Here is a 20,669-nt window from a genome sequence, read left to right as displayed (position 1 = left end):
GGGGCCGGACTTGGGTTGTCCTGGGCGCCAGCAACCCTAGATCTGGCCCTGGGTTAGACTAGATGACCCTGGAGGTGCCTTCTAACCCTATGATTCTATGATTCTATTACATGGCTAGGGCACATGAACTGCACAGACAGCCACCGAACCTAAGAAACCACACTGATTTTGTCCAACACTTTCAGCATTTTAAGAAAGTGATGTTGATATGGGACATGACAATCTATCAAGTACAAATAAATATAACAGTGTAAGAGGTCATCCCATATAATGTCTAGCTGGGGCTTTTATTTATTTCACTGCCGCCCCCACCCCAGCACACACAGACACATACTGAAGACAGAAAAGATTCTTAATCATTCATCTCCTTTCCACTATTGTCTCTGTGCTGCCATCTGCTCTTGGCTGGCAGGGGAGGCTAATTTGGCTAGGACTGCAAAGCTTTTATCTTAGGCTGCATTGGCACTCAAAAGCCGTGGGTACTGCAAAACGATGCGGCTGATACAGCTCCCCTTTTTACCATATGCACCCTGTGCTATGCCAGGGAAGGGCAGAGCAATGCCAATCTGATTCTAAACTAAGCTTTTCTCAGATTATAGCGAGGGCCGTATCTATCGGCTGCCAAGGAAAAGTCTAAGTGCTGAGCCAAGGAAACACAGAATCTGTCCAGGCTTATATATATCGGCAAGTCTGAATATTAACGTTCTGCTTCCAAGATTCAGACTGTCCAGAGCATTTGGAAGCAACTGCGGGCCAAGCGAGGCAGGCAGATTAGCAGTTTCCTGGTACAGCGATAGCTAGTCCAGAGAGGAAAGGGAAAGTTTAAAAGGAACATCATAGGAAAGCAAGGTGGATAAAAATCAATGATTTTTTTTAAAAAAAAAATTAAAAAACGGATTTTTAAAAATTTAAATCAGAGTTTTTTAATAAAATGTTTTTTTGAGGAAAAATCTATCTAAAGATAGTTTTCTATTTAAGATACATTATAGTCCAAAGGTTATCATCATGAAATAAGGATTAGTTTTTAATTCTGTACCATGAGGCTGTATATTCATGCAATGTTTTAAATTTTTTGGTAAACGAATTCCATTAATCCATTCACAATGTCCTGCTCTTCCAGAGATTTCTGTGAGATTATTGGGCAATTTTTCTATCTAGAAGATATTATCACAGATGCTCGGTTTTACATTTCTCAAAACTGTGAATTTGTGTTTGCAGAGATCACACACGTCTCTTCTTCACAGCAAAAAGGTTATAAAATAAACACACACAGTTGAGAAAAAGACCTTCGTCCCATTGTTCCTTTGCAAATCTTTGTACACAGAACCAACTCCTTACCTCTTACGTGCTAAATTTCAAAAAATTCAATGAATAGAAGATTGTTGGGAGTAGAATAGATCTGCTCAAGAAGCTAAGTGTGAGGAGTCTTTATGTAGGAAAGAATGAGTCTTTAAGCAGAAAACCATGATTTAAATTAGTCTTACTGACTAGTGATTTAAATTGTGATCATGATTTAAATCGATTCCACCCTGTGGCTTTTCACACCATCCTGACCTGGGTGGCTTAGGTAGCCTGATCTCGTCAGCTCTTGGAAGCTAAGCAAGGTTGGCCCTGGTCGGTATTTGGATGGGCGATCACCAAGGCACACCAGGATTGCTATGTAGAGGCAGGCAATGGCAGACCGCCTCTGAACGTCTCTTGTCTTGAAAACCCTGTGTGTCGCAACTCGCCATAAGTCAGCTAACTTAGCTGTGACTTGACGGCACACACACACCATCCTAGTATGCAGGTTCAGGACAGGTAATAGTAGTGACTTCCACAAGGCAATGTGGGTAACAACAGGGACTCCCAGGGTTTCTTAGTTGATGCTGCAGTTGCCTATTCAGTGCAGTGGCAATAGGACTTCCACATGGCGGGGGGTGCCTCACACTTGCCCTGCGCCAATTCTCTATGACAGCCATTGCACGCCCCCCCCTCCGCCCCCCATTAACTTTTGGATATTAAAAAACTAAGACAGAATGATGTGACCCAAAGCACTACTTGCTGATACACACTAACTGCCCCAAAGGCCACTAATATAATCTCAGAGCAGCCAAAACTCGAGTTGCTCTAAATAGGCCTCTGCAGCCGAAGACCCAGTATTATCTCCAACAACTTCCCGTAACCTTCCTGTTCCTTCCTCTGACCCTTGCAACCTTGTATCCTCGCTGGATTAATCTGCATGCTGGTCTTAGGACTGCAATAAACGAATGACGATGATGACCCTTGCAGCCTACGCCTGCTGCTCAGCAGCCCTAAATAAATTTCCCGGCACCTTGGCTTTATATCCTATCTCCAGCTGATAATTTAACAGCATTGTTCTTCCTTTAAAAGGAGCCGTGAAAGGCAGCTGCTCCCGCAGCTCAGCCAGTACATTATGCACATTCTAGCAACAGAGGAGTTAGCTGTGTTAGTCTGTAGTTGCAAAACAGTAAAGAATCCAGTAGCACCTTTAAAACTAACCAACTTTATTGTAGCATAAGCTTTCGAGAACCACAGCTCTCTTCGTCAGCTGTGGTTAGTCTTAAAGGTGCTACTGGACTCTTTACTATTCTAGCAACAGGCTCCAGAGCAGCTAGACTTGGCTGAACATCACACTGCCATCACAGCTTTCAAGAGGGCTGTTTCAAACTCTCTTGTGAATTAACAGTGTCCCAAACAAGGTAAGCAAATCTCCCCACCCCTCTCTGGCCTGCTGCTCCCAGTTCAAGAAACAAGATGTTCTGCACCCGACATCTACCTTCGCATGACATGTTATCCTACTTGTTTGCACGTGGCTTTCTGTTAACATCTTGTAAAGTCAGGTAATGCGTTACGTTCGTGCAGGAGCAACCCATTTCTAAGACAGAGCCCAATGAGAAATACGTTCAAGATTTTTCCATTCAAATGTCACTTATATGCCTACTCGCAGAATGCCAGTGTGGTGTTGTGGTTTGAGTGTCGGACTAGGATTTGAGAGGCTCAAGTTCAAACTCGCACTCTGCCATGGAAGCTTGCTCGGTGACCCTGGGCCAGTAATACACTCAGCCTAACCTACCACATCGGGCTGTTGCTGGGGTGGGGGGAGGATAAAATAGAGGAGAGGAGAATGATGTGAGCAGGGCTTTTTTCTGGGAAAAGAGGTGGTGGAACTCAGTGGGTTGCCCTTGGAGAAAATAATCACATGGCCACTGAGGCGCAGAGGGCAATCTCAACTCCCCTCTGTCTGGAGATCAGGGGGCGGGGCCACCAGCCATGTGACCATTTTCAAGAGGTTCCGGAACTCCGTTCCCCCGCGTTCCCCCTGAAAAAAAGCCCTGGATGTGAGCTGTTTTGGGTCCCTGCTGGAAAGAAAAATGGGGTAAATTAAAATTAATAAATAAAACGCTACAAATGAATGAGAGAGTTCCATGGTATGGTGTTTTTCTTAAACAGAGTTGTTCTTTGCCTGAAATGACTTCTTGATCAGTGCAGTTCATGGAAAAAAGAACGTTCTTCAAATACTTTTCCTATGCTGAGATTACCTCAGTAGAAAAAAATGTAATCAGAGAAGCAGTCCCAGGTGGATACAACTCTGGATGCACTTTTCCACAAACTGCACAGAGCTCATAATTTCTGAGAAACTCCATTGCTGCAAAAAGCAACAAAACCCCATTTGCAAAGTAATTTCATAAAAACTCCTTTTGGCGGTGGAACATCCTGATTTATTTCTTTTTTTATCCACAAGGAGTTGTACCTGAGCTCCAGAGCATGAAGCTCTGTTTATGTGTCTCTTATAACCACTTTACACACCGCTGTTTTATAACAGGTAAATATTACAGATTCAACACATCTCTAGCTTCTATGAAAATACATCATGAAGAACAGTCAAGGCCACTTTTCTCCACAATATATTCCCATTGTATAGGTATAGGTATAGGAATAGGTATATAGAGAGCTTTTTTTCAACCGAAACACAGTGGAATGGCATTCCGGCACCTCTCCCTGTAGCACAAGACTTCCCCACAGGCCAGCTGAAGCCAGGGAAGCCCCAAATGAGCTTTAAACTTCAACTGAGAGAAGAGGGATTCCCCCCATCCCAGCTGAAGCTTGCTTTCTTGCTTTCCTTCCTTCCTCCCTCCCTCTTTCCATGTCTTTCCTTCTTTCTTTCCCTTCTTTTCTTTTTCTTTCTCCGGGGGGGGGGCGCACCATATGCGATGACATCACTTCCTGGAAATGACATCTTCATGCAGTCCTGGGAGCACATGTGTGCAAAATGCATGCATGTATAGTAACAAGGGCACCAAGTAACAAGTTGCCCCAGGTAAGAGTTCCCCCACTTCTTTTCGCAGAAAAAAATCCCTGTGTATATGCGTAAAGGTATGTATGTATGTATGTATGTGTATGTGCGTATACATACACACACACGTATACATATACATACATATAAGCCAAGACGGAGATGGCCACAACACATTTACCATAGATGCATGGATGAAACTCATGAATCTTGCTCATGATTTATAGAGTACACTGTGCATCTATGATAAATGTGTTGTGGTGGCCATCACCCACCCAGTCTAATCTCTCTCTCTCTCTTTTTTTGGCAGTGGTGCAACTGGCTAACAACAGCAACATCTCTGGAATCTGTTGCACAAGGCTACATACAGTGAGAATAAAATGGTGTGTGGGGGGGGGAGACTGGGAGACTCTGCATGTCACACTGAGCTCCTTAAAAGAAAGGGGGATAAAAATGTAACAAATAACTGCATGCAGGGCTTTTTTTCAGGGGGGAACGCGGGGGAACAGAGTTCTGGAAACTCTTGAAAATGGTCACATGGCTGGTGGCCCCGCCCCCTGATCTCCAGACAGAGGGGAGTTGAGATTGCCCTCTGCGCCTCAGTGGCCATGTGATTATTTTCTCCAAGGGCAACCCACTGAGTTCCACCACCTCTTTTCCCAGAAAAAAGCCCTGCTCACATCATTCTCCTCTCCTCTATTTTATCCTCCCCCCACCCCAGCAACAGCCCGATGTGGTAGGTTAGGCTGAGTGTATTACTGGCCCAGGGTCACCGAGCAAGCTTCCATGGCAGAGTGCGAGTTTGAACTTGAGCCTCTCAAATCCTAGTCCGACACTCAAACCACAACACCACACTGGCACCACACAACACCACTGCTGGAGTGGTGCGGAGGGCAATCTCAACTCCCCTCTGTCTGGGGATCAGGGGGCGGGGCCACCAGCCATGTGACCATTTTCTCTGAGGGCAACCCACTGAGTTCCATCACCTCTTTTCCCAGAAAAAAAGCCCTGACTACATGTATGTCTGAAGAAAGCAAGACCCCCAGGCACTACATGTGGGAAATGCAAGATGGCAAAATTGATGAGATATTTTGAGAATTTTCTTTTTGTCATGGTGCCTGTTAAGCAGCGTGGTGTAATGGTCAGAGCACTGGCTTAGAATCTGAGAAACCCAGGAGTAAATCCCCGCTCTGCCAGGGAAGCTCAGAGGGTGATTTTGAGCCCAGCTTACCTCACAAGATTGTTGTGAGAATAAAATGGAAGAAGGGAGGAGGATGTAAGCAGCTTTGGCGCCACATTGGGGAGAAAAGTGGGGTATAAATATCTAAGTAAATATAAATAAAATTTTAAAAGGTACTTTAGGTAACAAGGTAAATTAGCAAGCGTGCATTTTTTTTCATGCTGGAAAATCCAGACCTCATTAGAGAGTATGATTTGTTCCTATTTTCCTGTTTATCTCCTTTTGTTCTTACACGGAAGTCAGCATACTTTATGTAAGGTTACCCCATTTTATCCTTGTTGCATCTTTATAGATAAGTTCGTCTGAGTTTCTTTGTCTGATTCAAGGTCACTCGGTGAAGATTTACGGCTGAGCTGGGATTCAACCCTAGGTTATCCTTACACCACAGTGGTCTGTCCAAGTCAAAATGCAAGCAACTATATAACATACTTACTTATATTCTAGACTTGTGTCAAAGCAGCAGTCCTCTAATGTATCCAGAGACTTCATCAAAAGCAGATTCATTTGTTTGTCTGATACATCACTGCAAGAAAATAACACAGGAAATAATTTTCTGCTGCTTAATTTTCTTCTCTTGTGGGGGAGCTGTGACTCAGTGATAGCATACATGGCTAGTATGTAGAAGATTCCCGGACTAGCCTTTGGCATCTCCTATTAAAGGATCTCAGGTTTCAGATGTTGCAAAAGATGCCCGGACAATCAGGGTCGCACTACAAGTGACGAATGACACTTGCCTGGCAAGTGAACAGACTCACGTGTATTCCTCCCTGTTCACTTGCGCTTTACGTGATCAAGGGGAGAGCAAGTGAATGGCAAGTGAACAGGGAGGAATACACGTGAGTCTGTTCACTTGCCAGGCAAGTGTCATTCGTCACTTGTAGTGTGACCCATAGTCACACTGGACAATACTAAGCTAAACAGGAAAACTGTTACTTGATATAAAGTAGTTTCAAATACGCTCCATTAAAAGTGATGTAGTGCTACCATACACACAACCACCCTGACAGAGTATGCATGGTGTGGAGACAACGTTCACTCACTCTCTCAAAGTACTCATAGGAGTACACATGCAAGTGATGTACCATAGATTCTGGCCAGACAAATGAAATTAATTCTTTACACAGCACACAATTGACGTATGGAACTTGCAGCCACAGGATGTAGTGATGGTTACTAAGTAGGTAAAGGTAAAAGTAGTCCCCTGTGCAAGCACCAAGTCATTACTGACCCATGGGGGGACGTCACATCATGATGTTTTCTAGGCTGACTTTTTATGGGAGGTTTGCCATTGCCTTCCCCAGTCATCTACACTTTACCCCCAGGAAACCGAATACTCATTTTACCGACCTTGGGAGGATGGAAGGCTGAGTCAACCTTGAGTGGGCTACCTGAACCCAGCTTCCGCTGGGATCGAACTCAGGTCGTGAGCAGAGCTTGGACTGCAGTACTGCAGCTTACCACTCTGCGCCATGGGGCTCCTTTTTGGTTACTAAGTAGATGACTTTAAAAGGGCAGCAGACAAATTCATGGAGGAAGTAGTTAATAGCCATGAGAGCTGAATGGAACCTCCATGTTAAATAACGCAGTTAATAGGGGGACAGCAGCAGGAAGAGGCTTTGGCCTTCATGCCCCTCCTGTGGGCCTTCAAGGGTGGCTGGTATGGTGTTATGGGAAACAGGATGATGAACTCATAGAACCGCCTTGCATTCAGTTGGACCATCGGTTTATACTTGGACTCATAGCCGCGTTCTGGAGATGTTCCCCATCACCTACTTCCGGATCCTTTTTAAACCGAAGATTCCAGGGACTGAACCTGGGACCTCCAGCTTGTAAAGCAGATGCTCAACCTGTGAGCCACAGCCTCTCCTCAGCCACAGGCTACATGTACACTTGGCCTGATCCGGCAGGGCTCTTCTTGGGTCCTCCTGCAAATATTACATTCAGCTAAATTTCTTTTTCTTTTTTAATAATGTTCTGTAAGTGGCAGTTACTCATTTGCTTGTGTTTACCAAACAATGCCCTCTAGGTCAACTGACACACTTTTATCTATTCTAGCACAACTCACACATTATGTAGTAACAGGACTTACATATACAGCCAGTCACCACCAGTGACAACTACAATCCAGTTGCTGGGCAGTTTCTTTTCTGCAGGCAGGAGAACTGTTAATTTTGAAGGCTACCTCACGTTTGAGACAAACTCCTTGCAAGCACAACAACTGTTCCTGATGTGCTACTGTACTATTTGCAGGGAGCTTTTTAGATGGGGAACCATTTTGTAAAAACTGTCTGCTGCATGCACGGACTCCAAAGCGGTACAAACATCTCCAGTCAAAATTCTATTGATTAACATGCAGAGTGGTTTCAAGGTGTGGCAGCTGCTATAGCCCAACTCCTTCACAGGCCATGAAGCTAGTGTCAGAAGCCCTGTGCCATTTGGATAGAACTAATACCAAGGTTGCTCCCAACCCGATCAATATCCATCCTAAAAACAAAGTAGAGAAACACACTAGACACACAGTACAGGAGCCACAGCAAGACAGCCACCCACACAGCCTGGATCTTTTAAAAAACTGACTTAGTTTTCTAAGAGAGAGAAGTGGGCAGTTCCCAACATAACATGAAAGCTGGCCCTCCAAACACCACGTCATTCTGGAAGGGACCAAAATACTGGAGCAAATATCCAATACAGTAAAGCAAAGTAATTCAGAGAGAGGCTCAGGGAGGAATACATAAGAGATCGTGAAATAATCTTTCAGAATGCCTTGGGAACTGTTAAGCGCAGAAATCTAAACACGCGGCTCTGTATCATTTAAATGCCTCACATGGGAAGGCAGAAAAGTTATTTACACACCTGCTGTACAAGGTAATCCATACCTGACTTTCTCTTCATATATCCGTGAGATAAACATCCCCAAGGCAAGGCCCATGTGAATTTGAACAGCCTGAGACTCATCCGCATTCGGTTTCCCAGGAAGCATAGCAACCAGCATATTCAGGACTTCCTCAATCTTCTCCTTGTGGGATACAATAAAAACAGGCACCAAGAGAGACAAAGCCATTGCTGCACAGGAACGAGCAATGGCACTGGCAGTATTTTCACCAGAGTAGGATTTCTAGGAGACAAAATAATTCTGTTTTTTAAAAAAATGTGGCATCTTATCTGAAGAACATCTTATCTGAATTGCACAGAATTCTAAGAAATATAAAAACCAACTTTATGTTTCACTTAGACAGCGCTGCCTGCCTGCCGCTTTGCTCACTGATGATTTGTTTTCAGATCTTAAAGTAAGCAATTAATATGCTTTCAACGGAGAAAATGCAAGTTTTTTTAAAAAAAAATCTCACTTGAAAAAAAAAACAGATGGGACTGAATGACCCTGTTCCTGTATATGTAAATAAAAATGTCACTGTGAATGTTAATTAATTCCATAATTACAGCTTTACTGGAATTTATCGAGACGCCATGCGGAGGGGGGGGGAGAGAGGGCAATGCAGCACCACTCAAAAAGATGTGTCAAGCATAGGAATATTTGCAGCTCCTGCAGAAATGGTGAATATTGAATGCAAAGAGGTTAGCAGTAGTACATCGTAATTTTTAATACTGATTATTCATTTGAGAATATTTAAATAAACCTTTTTGTACCACTCCACCCGTTGCCCATGAGTGTACTCTAGACACAGCTCAGAACAGTTAAATGAATACAAACTGAGATCCTTCTAAAATGTACAGCTATAGAAAAGGAATACAAAAACACATAGCTGCACAAAATGATAACTCTCCTACACACAATAGCAAAAAAAGCAGCCATGTGATTACATGAAAAAAGCAGAGCATGCCTCATTTAGCAATGCACACCTATGAACAAAAATAAAAATACGACAGACACAATAGAAAAACGAATGAAAATAATTTTTCTGCCACAAAAATGAGGTCTCCACCTTTGTAAAAAAAAAAAAGAGCGAGAACTGTTTACAAAACACACATCCGTTCAGACTGAGTATCTCAAGACTTTTGTGAGTCACTCTTTGGAGAACAGTTTTGGAGTACAGAAGTCTCGCTCAATTAATAAACAGGTGGACTTATTTGGCTGAGCCTCAGAACTTTTATCTTCAGGAGAGCTAGCAACAGAATGCTGCCATTGTTTCCAGACCTACCTACAGGAAGCAGTGTTACTGGGGACTTTTGTGCAATGGCATTTCCAATATCTACAGCTGGCAACCTGCTTTCTTTTTGCGGCCTGCAAGGACAGCCATAGCAATTCAGCACACTCTTGCAATTAGCTGGGTCACCTGTGGCAAGTAACAATTGCCTCCAGGCAACATCAAATCCTCTCTCTTTGTGAAAGCGTAGGGGGAAGAGAACAATGTAGCTCTCTCATTCTCCCTTCTGTACTTAAAAAGAGTGTCTGGGTTAGAATGGAAACATGAGAGCTCAGTGTGACGCCTCAATACTACAGCACAGCCCCTTGTTTAACTGAGGTCGCACCACGGGACTGTACGTTTAGCTTGCACTCTTCCTCTCTCACTGTGAGGGAATCAGAGGCTGGTATCAGGCTCAGTTTTCACAAGCTAAGGCAGGTGCAGGGCAGGGAGGGGGGAGCTTTTATTTAGCTGTGAATCTGCACACACACAGATCAGGCTCAGAGTGCATGCAGGGTGTAGTAATGGAAAAGTAGCGTTGGACTTCAGGACCAGAAGCAAAGAAGGGGAGTTATTAGGTGAACAGAAAACTTCTTGCAACACTGCATCCAGGACCTCATGAAAATGCTTCTCCCACATCCCACCAACCAGAAATTAGTGTCAGGTGCTCAGCATCACCTGCCATACTCAGCAACGCCCTGCTGTCATAACTGTGGTCTAATGCTTCATGTTATGGTTATGCTATTCTTTTACTCACCTGCAAATGTTACTTGTCTTGTTTTTTGAACCTGTGATGTGAAACTAACCAAGGAAGGCATAGTTCCTGCTGTTATCTCTATGAACCTCCGATCTGCACCAGGGCCTCTCTCTGTAGTCTGGGAAGAGGCGCTTTCCCAGATGCCGCAACCTTGAAAACCCCATACATCAGTCCTGCTGTTTTCCTGCTTAGATGTTTTCCCTCTGAGCTTAGCCAACTGTTAGACTGGGGGGGGAGGAGCTTAGATTTTGCCCGCGCTCTGGAAACCTATATATGTTTAATGCTTGCATGTGAACGTCATTCCTGGCAAAGATGGAGTAAGCTCTTGAGACTAGCAGCTTTTCAATAAAGTTCTTTTACTGCCTGCAGTGAAGTCCTTTGAGAGTTGCTTGGTAGATCCTTACAATTAGGAGCCATAATACACAAGAGTCTTTCCCTTTCTCAAGACTAAAGGCCTTTGAGCTGGCCCAGGGTCCCTTAGTGTCATTCATCCTGGGTGAAGCCCAATCAGAGGCTAATTATATCCAGCCTTAGGAAAATGTCAGGGCTCCCTGACCTGGCCCTGAACCTAATATTAGGCTTGCAGTCCATCAAACTGACTGAAGATTGATCGAAGAGCTTCTAGCTCTTTCAGACTGGAGCTAAACATCATTCACGACTAACACAGGGATGCTGCTGAAAATGGCCAAGTTTTTTGTCTTGCTTGCATATTTAGGTTAATTTATTCTATATGATAACATCCTCATGTTGCAAATCTTCCTGTTCCTTGACCCACTGGGTCATGCTCACAGCAATTCACAACATGATGATGTCAGAATATGGAGTGATAAATGTCATGGGGCAGAAAGAAGAATATGACACAAGGATACCATTTTCAACAGCGTCCTGAAGTTGCTTGTAAAAGTAGTTTTAGCCTGCTTTAACCCAGTTTCCAGGTTCTAAGAGGTTACTACTGCTTAGTCAATCATTTAAGTCTCACTCCCAGACACCAACTTACCTATGGCTACTCACTCAAGGCTCACTACCAAACTTTGCCCAACTGGTTCTTTCAACTATGATCTGGTCTTTCCCTATCTCCCTATAGTGGGGCACTTCTGGAATTCTGCGAAAGAGGAATAGATACCACCACAAAATAGCTGGCACAGGCAAGTCCTAACCCTCTCCCCATGTACTTTTTCAAAAAAAATGTTTCATTTAAATGAAACATTCATAGGAAAAATGAAAGATAACAGGTTTTGAAGGGGCTGAGCAAACTTTAAATAGTATAACTGTAAGGCCATCAATTGAGCTTACTTTCAACTGGGTAAATACAAGCTTTAACAATCTGCAAGTGTTTAGGGAACTGAAGATTTGTATGAATGAGAGTCTATGAATGAGATTTGTATGAATGAGAGACTGTGAGAAAGAATTCTGTATGTAGCAGGAGCTAGGAGAGGGAGAAATCTTTTCTGGTTCCGCAAATATTTAACTCCCCCCCCCCGTCAGTGACTGAGGGTCCTCTTCCCAGACTTCCTTTCTGCTGCCTTATAGATCAGTGTGTTTCTACCGCACAATATTCCTAGGCTGCAGGTGTTTGTGCTCTGTAGAGGCAATGACTAAGCAAATTTCCTTCTTCTGCAGGTGACCCATAACTCTTGGATTTTAATTTCCTGATTCATCATTTGCCCAGAGTACACCATACAGAAAGTCTAACATACATACAAAGATATTATTTATGTTTCATATAACCAAGTACTCACCGCAAGCTCTATCTTTTTGGAATGAAGGGGGATTCCATAGTTACCACTTTGAGAATGTACTTTAGAACAGATGCCATTTAGAATTCCAAAATACCAATTGCTCTATGACCTCTCTGCTTGCATAAGAGAGGTGAGCTATTCCACCTAATCCCCCCTTCTTATTGTAGCCCCCTCTGTGCCACAAAGCAAAGATCTACTGTATCAGCTTGGAAAGGGGGGTTACAGAGAAAAGTGGGAGGAAGATCCACCCTCCAGAAATCTTGTGAAACCCAACCCCTTCTTCTCACATGAAGATTAAAATTAACTGCAAACCGGTCTACAGATACAACAATACACAATACATATCACTGGAACTTTTCTTGTAAATCTACTTAAACTTACATACTGACCTGATGAAACCACGGAAAAATCCGACCCTTAGGGTGATAGTGACTGTCTATAATACTAAGGAGAGTATCTATGACCATGGAAAGCCAATGCTTGGTTAGAAGAAAGTCTGGCTCAATCTGAAAGAAACAGCAGACATACCATAAGCCTCTAGCAGGTTGAATCCTACCCCTATCATACCACTTCACTGTGCAAAGTTTCTGTCCCTTCCTTTTGGCTTAAGTTTGAAGCCTTCTGCCAATCTAAGGAGCCTTCCTCCAAATTAGATGGCTCTTCCACTGGAAGAAGAGCCACTTATGCTGGACGAAAGCTCCTTAGGTTGAAGGAAGGCTACTGAGAGGATGATTAGATCCACCCCAGTAATTCAAACTTACCTAAATATTTGCCCAGTTCTATATTTAGTTTCAGGACATATTTCAGGCAACGATAGAAATTCAGAATATTTGATAATATTTGAATATTACTACTGTGTTCTCCGAGCATAACACTAAAAATTGGTTGCACCTTGAACAGAAGAACTGTATGTTTAAAAAGATTTACAGAACAGTTTTAACTATCTTTACTCAGAGGTCTTATTGATTTCAACTGATGTTTACATAGTTTGTAGCCTTAAGTGGACAAAATACAGAGGTTTTGCTAATTAACATTTTGTACCTACTGACTGCCCAGTTTATTTATTTATGTATTTATTTATTTATTTACTTAAATTTATAGTCCGCCCTCCCCAACCAAGTGGGCTCAGGGCGGATCACAACAATTTAAAACACACTACACAATTCATCAGCAGTAGCCATTGAAAATATAAATAATACATATCATTCATTTAAAACATATATTACCACCATATAAATACAGCTATAACAATAAAAACATAGCAGCACGTTATACATTCATCTATCACCATCTATAGAGCAGATTACAGCAATCATATAAAGATGTGAGGTCTTTGGGCAGGAGAGCACAAAATCTCACCCCCCCACTAGGGGGGAGGGGCACCGTCCAGCATCACCCATATGCCTTCCAATGAGGTTTCAGACAAAAGTTTCCAATAAGGTTTCAGACAAAAGTATTTCCAATGAGAATTTGAAGTGATGAACATAACAACAACTTTCAATTTATATACTGCCCTTCAGGACAATTTAACACCCACTCAGACCGGTTTACAAAATATGTTCTTATTATCCCCACAACAATCACCTTGTAAGGTGGGTGGGGCTGAGCTGTGATTGACCCTAGGTCATCCAGCTGGCTTCAAGCAGAGAAGTGGGGAATCAAACCTGGTTTTCCAGATTAGAGTCCTGCCACTCCTAATCATCAGTACACCAAACTGGCTCTCCAGATGGCATTCTCTATTCAGTTACACTAGCAGGTTGAGTGTGGAAAACTGAAGATCTGCAATCAAAAGCTTGAACTCACATTAAGTCCTTCTTCGGTATCCGAAGAAAGCCCCTTCTCATGTTTTGCTACTGCCACAGCAAGACCTGTTAAAGCTAGAAGACAATTGCCTTTCACTACAGGGCTGTCCCTGTTGAAGATGAATGAAAGAAGAGAAACAGGAGATTTTTTTTTTTAATAAAAGGAAGGAACTTATAAGTCACTTATCATACAGGTCACTTCAGAAGATACTCCATCACAATATAGCCCAGAAGGTTCACTCAGAATGAGAATGGCTTTCACCAAGTTTTCACTGACACAGAGAGCATTTCCCATTTTTAAAAAGATGTTACAAGAATTCCCTTAGAAATTTCCTCTAGTAATAATATCGCTTATAGCATTCTGGGTTGAAAAGAAGGGTGTTTCGGGCGTGGTTCCCTTGGGGATTTATATCAGCTATTCAAACCGTTTTGCAAGCACTAAAGAATATATTAGAATACAGAATCTCATGGTCTTTAATACAATTTATGATGATTATTACATTAGACATCTACTGTTTTACACAGCACCACCTTCACAAACTCAATCAAAGGTTCTCCTACGAATTTCTTTCTATATTGGCAAGGGAAAAGGGAAGGGGTAATCTTCATCCAGTAATCTCTTGCAGTCAGGGATTATGAAGATGATGTCAACAGAGTGGGAGAAGCTCCTGTGCATATGGAACAGGAAGACTTCAGGAAGGCTGACCTGAGGCAATCCACGAAGAAAGCGCGTGTGAGAGAGAAAGAGTTGGAAGAGGCTTCCTGCTCATAAAATTCAGGATTACAATTATATTTATACACCATCATTATCATTAACATACAGAATCAGAGAGCACCAATACCTGCCCCCTGAAGGTACTAAATTACTGCCCTCTGAGATCCAGGGCAAATTGCAAGAACCTGAGTACTTCTGAACATTTAATTCTTGAGGTGAGGGTATCTTCTGTTTTCTACAAACAAAGGATTTTAAGAAGGTAGCGTAGCTGAAATAACTTCCTGGGAATAACCTAGCTTGGCTGGGATACTTCAACCAATATGTTCCACTAAGCCATCTTGGATCTAGATGTTGCTCACCCGGTGTTGCTCACCAGGCTGAGAAAGGGTAATAATAATCCCACAATTCCCCTTCAACAGCCCCTGCCCTCATGCTTTTCTTCTCCCTGTAATACTAACCACATTTATCCAGGGCTTTTTTTCTGGGAAAAGAGGTCGTGGAACTCAGCGGGTTGCCCTCAGAGAAAATGGTCTCATGGCTGGTGGCCCCGCCCCCTGATCTCCAGACGGCGTGGAGGGCAATCTAAACTCCCCTCTGTCTGGAGATCAGGGGGCGGGGCCACCGGCCATGTGACCATTTTCAAGAGGTTCCGGAACTCCGTTCCACCGCATTCCCGCTGAAAAAAAGCCCTGCATTTATCACAAAGTAGCAGGAGAGGGGACAAGATCTCAAAACATGAACTGAAAGGGGAAACGGTAGCAAGCAGGAAGATGGTTTATTTTCCACACCTGCATGTCCCTTGGCACTTTAAATCACACTCTCATCCACTGCTTTAGACAAGTTTAGACTGACCCACCTGTGAAGGGTCTTCCACTTTTATGTGACATTTGGACTTCCTATGAGGAAGGGGGCAGAAGAAACTAGGGCTACACCAAATTTTCACCCATTAAAAAAATTCATAGCAAAACAAAGTGGGGTGGAAAATTTCTTGAAACTATCCCACATTTATTTTCTTGCTTATTATTGATCGCATGTTCGTACCTGCTTCTTTCCCCTGTCTCCAGCTTCAATGTCATTTAAGCAGCAGCAGCAGCCATTTATTCCTATAGTGATTCCAGCCAATTAAGGACTGTGCAGGCATCAGCATTATACAGCCAATCATATTTGACTATATAATGACTCAACAAACCCAAATCAGAAGAAGGGCTGGAAGAGACTCGCTCTGAATGGATGGACATTTTCACCCTGCTCTGCTGTCATTGGGGAAAGAGAGGGTATTGCATGGGACAAAGACTTTTTTGTTTTATTTTGGTGATACATGCTTATCTCCGCCTCTCCAGCTTCATCTCAGCCCTAGAAAAACAAACACCCCCACCCACCCACCCAATGCGTCTCTCTCAGTCAGACTCCATAGGATCACTGCTGCTTTAAACAAGGCAGGACTAAACTGGTCAAAGAAGTTTCCCCTTTCAGGAGGTGCTTTGTAACAAGATAAAAGGACCACACTAAAACAGACTTTGCCACTACACTCTGATAAGCACAGCCTGAAGAAACATTATTACCCTCTTAAGAGAAAAGCATCTTACTTTGAAGCACCCTTGATTACATCAGTCAGCATATCTCTGACCCTGGTAAAAGAGAAAAATAAGCAGCATGAAGTTTCAATGAAAATAATTTAGAAGTCCCACTTGACACACATGAGCCCTTAAGCATCTCTAATGCGGTTCTCTGAATTATACTCTGTTTATTATGCTGAAGATCTGGTAGTATTGCATATATTTTATTGAAATCCTAATACACCATTTACTCTAAAAGGAGGTACATCAAGATGCAATATTTATAAAGCACTTTAAAATGCTCCATACTTAATGCTCTAGACTTAACAAAAATAAAGATGGTCCTTATATGAGAGACAGCACAAGTTTACATTCTGTAAGCATAGATAGATATTCCAAGCGAATGCTGGAAATCAAACTTCCCATAATATAATCCTGATTTCAAGTGTGTGCTGTTTGAAGGGGCTATGGAATTCCTACAACACAACTTTGTGACTTGGCTTGCTCTGTGTTGCAGAACTGGCCTTTATTATATGGTAATAATGTTTTGATCAGGCTACATGTGTACAGATTTTCAACCTTATAGATGGTATATAGAAGTTGCTTCTTTGGGGAGTTCAATTTCCATTTAAAAATTGTTTCTAGTTTCTACTCGTGGTTTTTAGGGCGTTTATCCTAATTTCAAGTTTCTAGGACATCTGGAAGTAGGTCAGCAATATTGATGATCCCGTTGTTTCAGTGTTGAACAATCTCAAGCTTCTTTATATATATTTAACGCAAGTAGATTTTTATAGTGTACAGATACACGCACACCCATACATTAGGTGTGATTTTTTAATGACAGGATGGGCATTACAAGACATTAAAGCCTAAAAATCATAAAATGTTGTCGTTTAAAAAGATGCATGCCTTTTCTGTTTGTATTTGTGCATTCACTAGCGAAGAGACTATACCAAAACAAACCACCTTCGTTTTCAAAGGCACTACTACTACCACCACCACCATTTTCAACTACTCAATAAAGGGGAGCCACCAGCAAATAAATTCATCCTTACCTACCTTGATCTTGCTGTTTCCCTCTAAACTGAAGATAATCTCTGCTTTTCATTATTAACACTTACACAGTCAGTAAAACTCGCAACTTTAAATCCTTTGAAGTGTCTTTCTTGCTCTTTTCCTCACTTATGCACTACCATTTCAAGTGATGAGGAACAGACAGGCGTTCCCTTACCAGAGCCAGGCTGTAAATTTTTTGTATTGCACTTCTTCAGGTCCCTCTCTTCCATGCTTTAACTGCATCTCCAGCTCGGCCTGCCTTCCCTGCACAATCACAACATAAATCAGCGGGAGACCTTACATGGGTGGCAATCCAGTGATTTCTATGGGGAACACTTGCGTAACAGATGTAAACTTTCCCCCAAGGTCCACTCGACGATCAAATCAAATTGCTCTTTATGAGTGCTTCCAGCATAATAAACTATGTGTTAGGTGATGGAATTCTAGTGTTGAAGAATGAAGATGCATTTATGCTAGGAGCATAGATAACACCATTAGACTCATTAACGAAAACTCCAATTACTACGAGGTTTTTGTAAACCAACTATTAGCAGCAGTATCAGCAAACCAAAACCTGTCTAGATCATTATTATTCATCATGATTTCAATTTTTATCACCTTAGTTCACCTAGTCTTAATAATTACTTAAGGATTTTGTTGAAATTCATCTTAGACATTTCTATAGGAACTGTTTCTGGAATTTAAGAAAGAAAGTTTCTAAATTAAAAACGTAAGAATAGGACGAGACCATTTCACAGGATCTATTTGAAATGGATGTTGGTAACCTAAAGAATTATGAAGTCTTGTGAGATCAACTATGAAAATAAGCATTTGTTTTGTTTTTGCAGTCATTCATTTTACTTCTGGGTTAGTCATGAATATCTTTTGATATGAAAACAGGTAACATTTTCTAAAGGTAAGGCACTATTTTAAAGACATATGGTGATTTTTCAGCACCACTTTTTGCCCATATCCAACAATGCTTGTGTGCATCTTATATACTAACAGCTAAGTGGCAAAGATCTAAGGATACTTAAATCTGGAGAATAGCCACGAACGGACAAATCTTCTTACACAGCTGAAAAATGCCCCGAATGATAAAAGGGGTGCCTGTAGCTTTAACCAGATGCCCTCAGATGACCTCAGTGGCCCTCAGTTAGGCAATCATGACAGTGCAGCCAATATTCCAGGCTTGGTTTCTGTCAGTAAAAGGCAGGGGGAGAGGGCAGGGCCCTTTCCAAGACTGAGCTGGCCTTTCAGGAAGGACTCATTGGGGCCAGGGTTAACAATAGCAACCACCAGGTGACTTGCTACCTCCTCAGTTGCCAGGCTGCTTAATTCTGTTAAACAGCAGCCATCCCCAAAAAGTTAGTGTAGTGTAGTGTTAGCGTTTCATACTCGGATCTGGGAGAGCCAGGTTAAAATCACCACCACTCTGTTGGGAAGCTCACTGGGTGATTCACTCAGGGTTATTGTGAGGATAATATGAAGGTAAGGAGAATGATGTAAAAGCTGCTCTGGGTCCCCCCATTGTGGATAAAGGTATAGTATATAAATTAGTAAATTAAGGAATATTGGCGAAGGTGGCTGACACATAAAAGATAAGTTGTTTAGTGGGTTTGAAGGACAGAAGGACTTATGGAAAGGTGAGCATATGGAGGCTGTTGAGAGGAGGGAAGGAGAAAATCGTGTAGGGAGGGGATACAAGGAAAAGTGAAGTCCCCCCTACAAGTCTTTGCAGGTTCCCCACCACACAACTGGGCCTGGCTCAGCTGGCACCATGCAACGGGGCCATAGGGGGTTGCTGGGAGTGAGGGGGGAGGTGAAGACAAGGGGACAGACAAAGATGGGAAGGAAGGAGAGATGGAAGCAGGAAAAGGGGGAGAAACTAGGGGGGATGGGAAGAGAAAGAGGACATGGTGGAGGAGGGGAAATGAGATGCACTTCACAAGTCCTTGCAGGTCGCCACTTTTGCTACCCTGTTTTAATGAACGGCCAACCATCTGTCCAGTTTATGATGTGAGGTAACCCTTCTTTCGAAGACTGGTGAATACGAATTTCTCGAAATCAGCACACATTCTAGAAAATCAGAACAGTAGGTTTTGCACATTCTGCCTCCCTCCGGTTTATTGAAAAGGTAAATTTGGATTTTTTTATAAGTAGGTTAAAACCAAAAGGCATTATTAATCTACCAAAAAAATCTGGATGACAAAACTTAAGTAAAAACTTGATATCCAAACAGATTTTCCCCTCTGCTTCAAAGTTTGTGGATACACTGAAATGCCATACTTGGCACATTTATTATTTTTTAACCTTTAAAGTGGACCCCTCCCCCATTCTGAATGACTCAGGTCAGCATGTACATACACATACTTTACACTCAAATATATTTGTCTTACTTGCAAAGCTGCATGAAATGTTCTTTCCATAAATCCTGCCCAAGACTGAGGAAGCAGCAGAGAGCGGTGCCATTCCGAAGGCTGAATGTTTACCTGCAAGACAGGACGTATCTAAAAAAGGACTTCTTGTGTATGAAAGAACAGAAACAAACTTGATGTTGTAGACAGTTACTGGGGTGGATCAAACAACCCCTTATTGCTAAGCAAAGAGTCTTCCTCCAATAGGAGGAAATCACTGGATTCAACCCACTATGGCTCAAGCTAGGCATTACCTGCCTGTTCCATCAGGCATACGGTCGAGGCCAGTCTTTGATTGTTTTCAGAAGCCTCTCTACCGGTCTCTCACCAGGGGGACAATGAAATCATCTGCCCCCCTACAAGTGCAGCCAGTCGAATATTGTCAACTATGGCCCCATCCCCACCTCTCTTTTGTTAACACTGATTGGGGAATTGGAGGGGGCCCGCCATCAGAGATGCTCTTTCAAATGTTTTGTGGTTTGGATTTTTAAATGTATTTGTATGTTTTTAATGTGCACTGAGCATTTTATTCTACCCCGCCCTGAGCCCATTCGCGGGGAGGGAGGGCTAAAAATTGAATCAATAAATAATAAATAAATATAAATAAATCTTGCGCAGGTCAGGACACAGGTGCTTGTCCCAACTCACTATCACACGGAGGAGGAGGAGGAGGAGGGCATGCAGAACCAGAGAAAGGGGCAAACTGGGCTGGCAAAAATGGTGCACGGGGGAAATTGGAAGGACATCCCCCCCCCTTCCTAGAGCCCTGGAGCTGAACAGAGAACTGCAGAGGAAAGATACCCTGTTCTTCAGCGTGACAGTGAGTTAGGACAGAGACTCAAGTTCTGACATGTAAGCTGTAGCATCCAGTTTGAGCCTGTGTTAGCCATATGTACACACATCTATTTACACCATAATCAGAACAACAGTTCTAGTCTGAATTTGGAC

The 20,669-nt window shown here is 42.6% G+C and overlaps 1 protein-coding gene across 1 annotated transcript in view; it reads right to left on the bottom strand.

Annotated features, from left to right (window-relative positions):
* Positions 1–20,669, bottom strand: part of FOCAD (focadhesin) — a 183,450-nt gene that overhangs the window by 38,515 nt on the left and 124,266 nt on the right. The window contains exons 22-28 of the mRNA XM_054987115.1: positions 19,704–19,796; positions 17,480–17,568; positions 16,279–16,320; positions 13,979–14,087; positions 12,565–12,681; positions 8,414–8,652; positions 5,971–6,060 (exon numbers count right to left, since the gene is read on the bottom strand). Coding sequence (XP_054843090.1) covers positions 5,971–6,060; positions 8,414–8,652; positions 12,565–12,681; positions 13,979–14,087; positions 16,279–16,320; positions 17,480–17,568; positions 19,704–19,796 — 779 coding nt within the window. The remainder of the gene's footprint in view (positions 1–5,970; positions 6,061–8,413; positions 8,653–12,564; positions 12,682–13,978; positions 14,088–16,278; positions 16,321–17,479; positions 17,569–19,703; positions 19,797–20,669) is intronic.

The sequence above is a fragment of the Eublepharis macularius genome, chromosome 8 (genome assembly GCF_028583425.1).
Source record: "Eublepharis macularius isolate TG4126 chromosome 8, MPM_Emac_v1.0, whole genome shotgun sequence".
Taxonomy (NCBI): Eukaryota; Metazoa; Chordata; class Lepidosauria; order Squamata; family Eublepharidae; genus Eublepharis; species Eublepharis macularius.
Note: the sequence above shows the minus strand (reverse complement) of the source record. Positions and strands in the feature narration are given on the sequence as shown.